Source organism: Bubalus kerabau, chromosome 7 (assembly GCF_029407905.1).
Source record: "Bubalus kerabau isolate K-KA32 ecotype Philippines breed swamp buffalo chromosome 7, PCC_UOA_SB_1v2, whole genome shotgun sequence".
NCBI lineage: Eukaryota > Metazoa > Chordata > Mammalia > Artiodactyla > Bovidae > Bubalus > Bubalus kerabau.
Window position 1 is genome coordinate 28,703,819 of NC_073630.1, and position 5,398 is coordinate 28,709,216.

Sequence of the window (5,398 nt, forward strand, 5' to 3'; positions counted from 1 at the left end):
TCCAACAAAAAGGAAAATGGCTTAAATTGTGTTTATAAATGATCTGATCTAATTATAAATGTAGTATACTATATTTTTTTTTTTAACAAAGAATTGGTTTTTATTTTCTGAGTCTTTTAATTCACAAGAATATAAAATCTTTACCTGAACCATCACAATCATGAAGTACTGATTAGTGGGCAAAGTTTAGTATGGAACACAATTCATTCAGGTTCAAAGAAGCTTAGAGAAACAGTTCTAAATACAGAAGCAAATTTCAATAATAAGGAGATTTGGGCTTAGGTTTATCAGACTGCACAGTAATCATGAATTTCTTTACCTATGATAACAGGAAAATTTGTAAGACAGTATTTTGATAATGATGGCTGGTAGTTTATAAACACTATTAACTTGAGAATGGCCATAAAAAACAAGTGTAAAACTTCAATGTTGCAGCTGATTTCAAACATTTCTTTTAATAGATTTTTTAAGTGCTGAAATTTCATAGAGGTATGATCACCTACCTGTAAAGGAAATTATAACATGTTTAACTTGGGACATCAAAAAACATTTAAAATAGACACCACAAAAATGTTTCTGTAGTTTAAAGGTCAAATTTATTAGGAGATTAAGAGGTGTATTATACACAGACTATAAATACTGCACAGCTGACTTTATTCACAGTCAAGCACAGAGATACAGTCCATGCCAACCTATTTTGTGGATACTCTTGTTCTTTTATTCCAAGAAAAGTTTGCGCCATAAGACTTGGACTTAGGTTTTGGAACCTTTCTCTCCTCAACATCATAGCTCCATCCATTTTTTTCTGCAAAGGCAATTGCATCTTCTTTAGTACTAAAAGTCAGAACCAGGTTGGATAAGGGATCAGCCGTTGACGCCCAACCCATCAAAGGATTTTCCCATCTCTCTCTGGTATCAAACTCCATCTTCCATTTCTTTGTGTTGTTTACTCCAGACTGCATGTTATTGCGAGCAGGAACAAAGATCCTGGCTTTTCTAGTTTTGATATGCTCTTCTGGAACACCAGTTAAAGTAGTAATATCCAATTTTTCATCAACTGTTATGAGTTGCGTGTCTCGAGTTTGGTCCTGTGCCAGCCTCCATGTGGAAGTGCTCAACGACCTGGTGGAAACCTTGGAAACGGAAACGGCAGCTACAGTCGCTACCCTTCTCCCCCACAACGCTTGCCTCAGCGCCACTGACATTGAGACCGCCGCCATCTTGCTACAGGCAGACACTCTAGTATACTATATTTTTAAAAAAAATTCTATCCATGGAAATAAGACTTGAAAGACATGGTAAAATGATAAAAGCAAGTTTGGATAGTAGGTTATAGCTGATTTCTTCTCTGTGTTTGGAGAGACCTTTTACACAACCATGACTTAATAAAACATATTTATATTTAACTATACAACATGTTGGAGGTTCAAATGTCATACTTCTTCAAAGCCTCTTAAGAATCTTCTAAAGAAGGATTAGCATTCATTGGTCAGCTAAAGAAATAGAGACACACAGAACTTAAGTTACTTGGCCTAAGTCACACCATCAGGGAGCAGGAGTGCCAGAATTTGAACCCATTCTTCTTAATTCAAAATTCTGAAATTTATTAAATTATACTATACATATATGTAGGGTTACACAAACATAATTAGTTACAAATAAGAATAACAGCAACTTCTTCTCTAAAAAATACAGCATCAATGTCCAATAGTGAGATTCAGATTTACCAGGCAGATATGCTAACCAGTGATTCTTAGCATTTTGGGGGAAGATGTTGATGCCTTTGAGAATCTGCTGAAAGCCAGAAAAAAGCATATACACACATATGTGAGGGTTTTTTTTTCTATTTAATTAATAAAATCCATGAAGTCTGTCCATATAACCCTGGTTTTATATTGCCTACATGAACTGCCTACAAGAACATGAACTCTAGACAGCAGCAGGCTAGTATTATAAAGTATCTAAACAGCTGGAAAAGGGACATTCCTGGAAGCCCAGTGTCTAAGACTCCATGCTCCCAATGCAGGTTCAATCCCTGGGAACTAGATCCCACATGCCACAACTAAGACCCAGCACATCCAAATAAGTATATTTTTAAAAAATAAATAAATAAAATAGTAATAATTTTTCAGTGAATATTATTTATAAAAATAAATAAATATATTTTAAGAATAAATAAATGTTTAAAAATTTATTTAAAAAATAAATAAACACAGCTTAACTATGCAGAAAGGAGTGTTTAGGACAAACATTTTTCTTCCTCAAGCGTCACTAAAATCCCACAGCAAAGGACAACGACAGTAGAATCAGCACCAGTGGTTGTCCACTGTGAAGTTTTTGAAATAGATCTTATCCTTCCCTTCCCACACCCTTAAAGGTGAAATGATTGGCCAGTGATAAATCCCTACTGCCCCTGTATACTGCATACAAGAGAAACTGAAGGTTTTCTTTGCAGTTACTTCTTCCCAGGACATATTCCTGGACCCAGATGGATGGAAATGGAAAAAGAGTAATACCAAGCTGATAAGACATCTCCAGGCATGAGCCCAACCTCTCTTGCTCAGATCTTCCCTGGCAAGTGGATCTGAGATACTTAGAGAACAAAAGAGATCCTCAGGGCCCTGACATGCTTCATACCACGCTTCCAGGAAGCTCCCAGCACATCACACTGGGCCAGGCCATCATTCATTCATACGTGTTTGGCCATATTCTCTCATCCTACCTCCATATCGCCAAACACACTCACTGGATTATGACTATAAGTCTATTCATGTTGCCCTTCACCCCATCATTCTTTCCTCTTTCAACTCCACAGGACTAAAAAACTGAATTCAAACTTGGTGATGTTTCAGGTTATAAATCTCACACGTTACTGATGACCATCTGCTACAGCACAGAGTCAGAGGGCCAAGTTGTAGTGCTTAACCTGATGTTTGTTCCCTCTGCATCATGGTCTATGTCTTTCTTGGCTACTCAAGTGCCACATCAGATGGAGATCAGCTCTGACTAAAAAATACAGGACGACAACAATAAAATTCAGAATGAAATTTATGAAACCCTTACTATGTGCCAGGAAATTTGAGCTAGCTGCTTTCAAATATTTTAACCTTACCAAACCCCAAATCTCTGTGAGATCCTTGTTTTACAGGCAAGAAAACTCTGAGAGTGTCAGAGACGTAAAATAACTTTCCCCATATCACACTTGCCCTTGACCCTTATTAGACAAATAGAGCATTTGGCTCAGTGTGTGTTCGTCTCTCAGTCGTGTCTGACTCTTTGTGACCCCATAGATTGCAGCCTGCCAGGCTCCTCTGTCCGTGGAATTTTCCAGGCAAGAATACTGCCATTGGTTGCTATGTCCTCCTCCAGGGGATCTTCCCAACCCAGGGATTGAATGCAAGTCTCCTGCCTTACACGTAGATTCTTTACTATCTGAGCCACCAGGGAAGCCATGTCCCTTACAGAGTCATATTGCAATAGGGCTTCCCAGGTGGCATTAGAACCTGCCTGCCAATGCAGGAGACATAGAGAGGTGGGTTCTATCCCCTGGAGAAGGGCTTAGCAACACACTCTAGCATTCTTGCCTAGAGAATCCACGGACAGAGGAGCCTGGCAGGCTACAGTCCATGGGGTAAAAAAAAATCCACGGACATGACTGAAGCGACTTAGCGCGCGCGCGCGCACGCGCACACACGCACACACACACACACACACACACACACACACAGGTGACTCGGTGGTGGCGAATCTGCCTGTCAAGCAGGAGATGTGGGTTTGATCCCTGCATAAGAAGATCACCTGGACAAGGAAATGGAAACCCACTCCAGTACTCTTGCCTGGAAAATCCCATGGACAGAGGAGCCTGGCGGGCAACAGTCCACAGGGTCACAAAAGAGTCGGACACAACTTAGCGACTAAACAACAACACCATATTGAAATAAGCTTTCTAACCATAACCAAGCATGACACACAATCAAGGACATAGTTTATGAGCTCAAATTCAGGCTCCATGAGCACAGCTTTGCTAAGGGAGCCCTCCCAGATCCACTCTCCATCTGTCTTGGAAATGTAAGCATTATGACAATTGCTTGCATGACAACCTTAGCTAAGTTTTCTATGCTTCTGTTTTTTATAGAGTGGGGATGGTGATATCAGACTGTTTCCTATTTCTTATGCTTATATCAAGAGCAAAAATAAGTCATGTGGATGAGGCTAATTAAATAAACAATTTCCATTTGGATGTCTTGCTTGACTCAGGCACAGCCTAAATTGTTTTACTGTATGAATTCTGAGCTGTCACAATGAGGAAAGGAATAGCAATCATGGTTGCATGATATGTAAGGAAAGGGTTTCAAGATCATAAAACATAAATGCTTAGCACAAAATATCTCACTTTCATTTTCTAATTGTCCTCACTCAAGTGTTATGTTATCATGTTTTCTCATCTGAATCCTCATAGTATAGCTCAAATCTTTTGGGGAAAAAAAAAATCAAGAAAAAGTTTTAATTGTGACAAAGATTAGTCAAGTGCTCCATAATTCCTTTAATGCTTTCTGAGAATTCAAGATTACATTTCTGAGTTCCACAAAGTTGGTTTGCAGTCACGTGACCAATCCTGATCAATGGAATGAAGAGAAAAGGAGATAAAGGCCACTTTCAAGGCCTGGTCCTAAAGCCCTTGCATGATTGTATCTGCTCTCTGTGTTCTTCCACAGTGATTGAGGAAGCTGTAGATTGAAAGTAACCATGTCAGAAAATGAAATGATCTACATCTACCTGAAGACTGTGATAAGCACTAGAAAAATAAAACTGTATTTGTATTAAGCCATTGAGATCTAGATATTACTTTTATAGCAGTTAGCATTGCTTGTCCTGATTATATAGTAAGAAAATTTATATTATTCTATCTTTTAAGATTGGGAAACAAAAGTAGAAAAAAAAAGTTTTGAAATCCTAGCAAATTATACAAATTTATAAGTCATTAAGTCCAAGGGTATGTTTCCCTTTCTGGGCAGAATTCCCAACACTGGTGCCCAAATATCTGAGTCTCTATTTTTAATTCTTTTGGGTGTATAACTAAAAGGTAAGTGCTGGATCTTACGGCAGTATACAGTTAACTTTTTTGAGAAACCACCATACTACTTTCCATAGCTGTTGCACCACTTTGCACTCCCAAAGCAGTGCACTAAGCTTGCGATTTTTCTGCATCCTCACCAACACTTACTATTTTTTATTTTTATAATAATAGCCAACTTAATGTATGTGATTTTATTTTTATACATGTGTCCACTGTAATTAATCCTAGTTATGAAAGATAAAAACAGAAGATTTAAATTGAAAAAGAAAATATAATCTATATTTTAAAATAATTTTAAATTTTTATTAATGCTCCTTATAA

The 5,398-nt window shown here is 37.9% G+C and overlaps 1 protein-coding gene across 1 annotated transcript; it reads right to left on the bottom strand.

The window, feature by feature from the left end:
* Positions 1 to 573: 573 nt before the first annotated feature.
* LOC129657171 (NADH dehydrogenase [ubiquinone] iron-sulfur protein 4, mitochondrial) lies at positions 574 to 1,243 on the bottom strand. Its single transcript, XM_055587447.1, has one exon. It carries the CDS (start codon positions 1,218 to 1,220, stop codon positions 693 to 695), a length of 528 nt encoding a protein of 175 aa, XP_055443422.1. The 5' UTR covers positions 1,221 to 1,243; the 3' UTR covers positions 574 to 692.
* Between the last annotated feature and the right edge of the window lie 4,155 nt (positions 1,244 to 5,398).

Excerpts from the sequence above, each read along its gene's own strand:
- LOC129657171 (XM_055587447.1), bottom strand. The coding sequence starts at position 1,220 with ATGGCGGCGGTCTCAATGTCAGTGGCGCTGAGGCAAGCGTTGTGGGGG.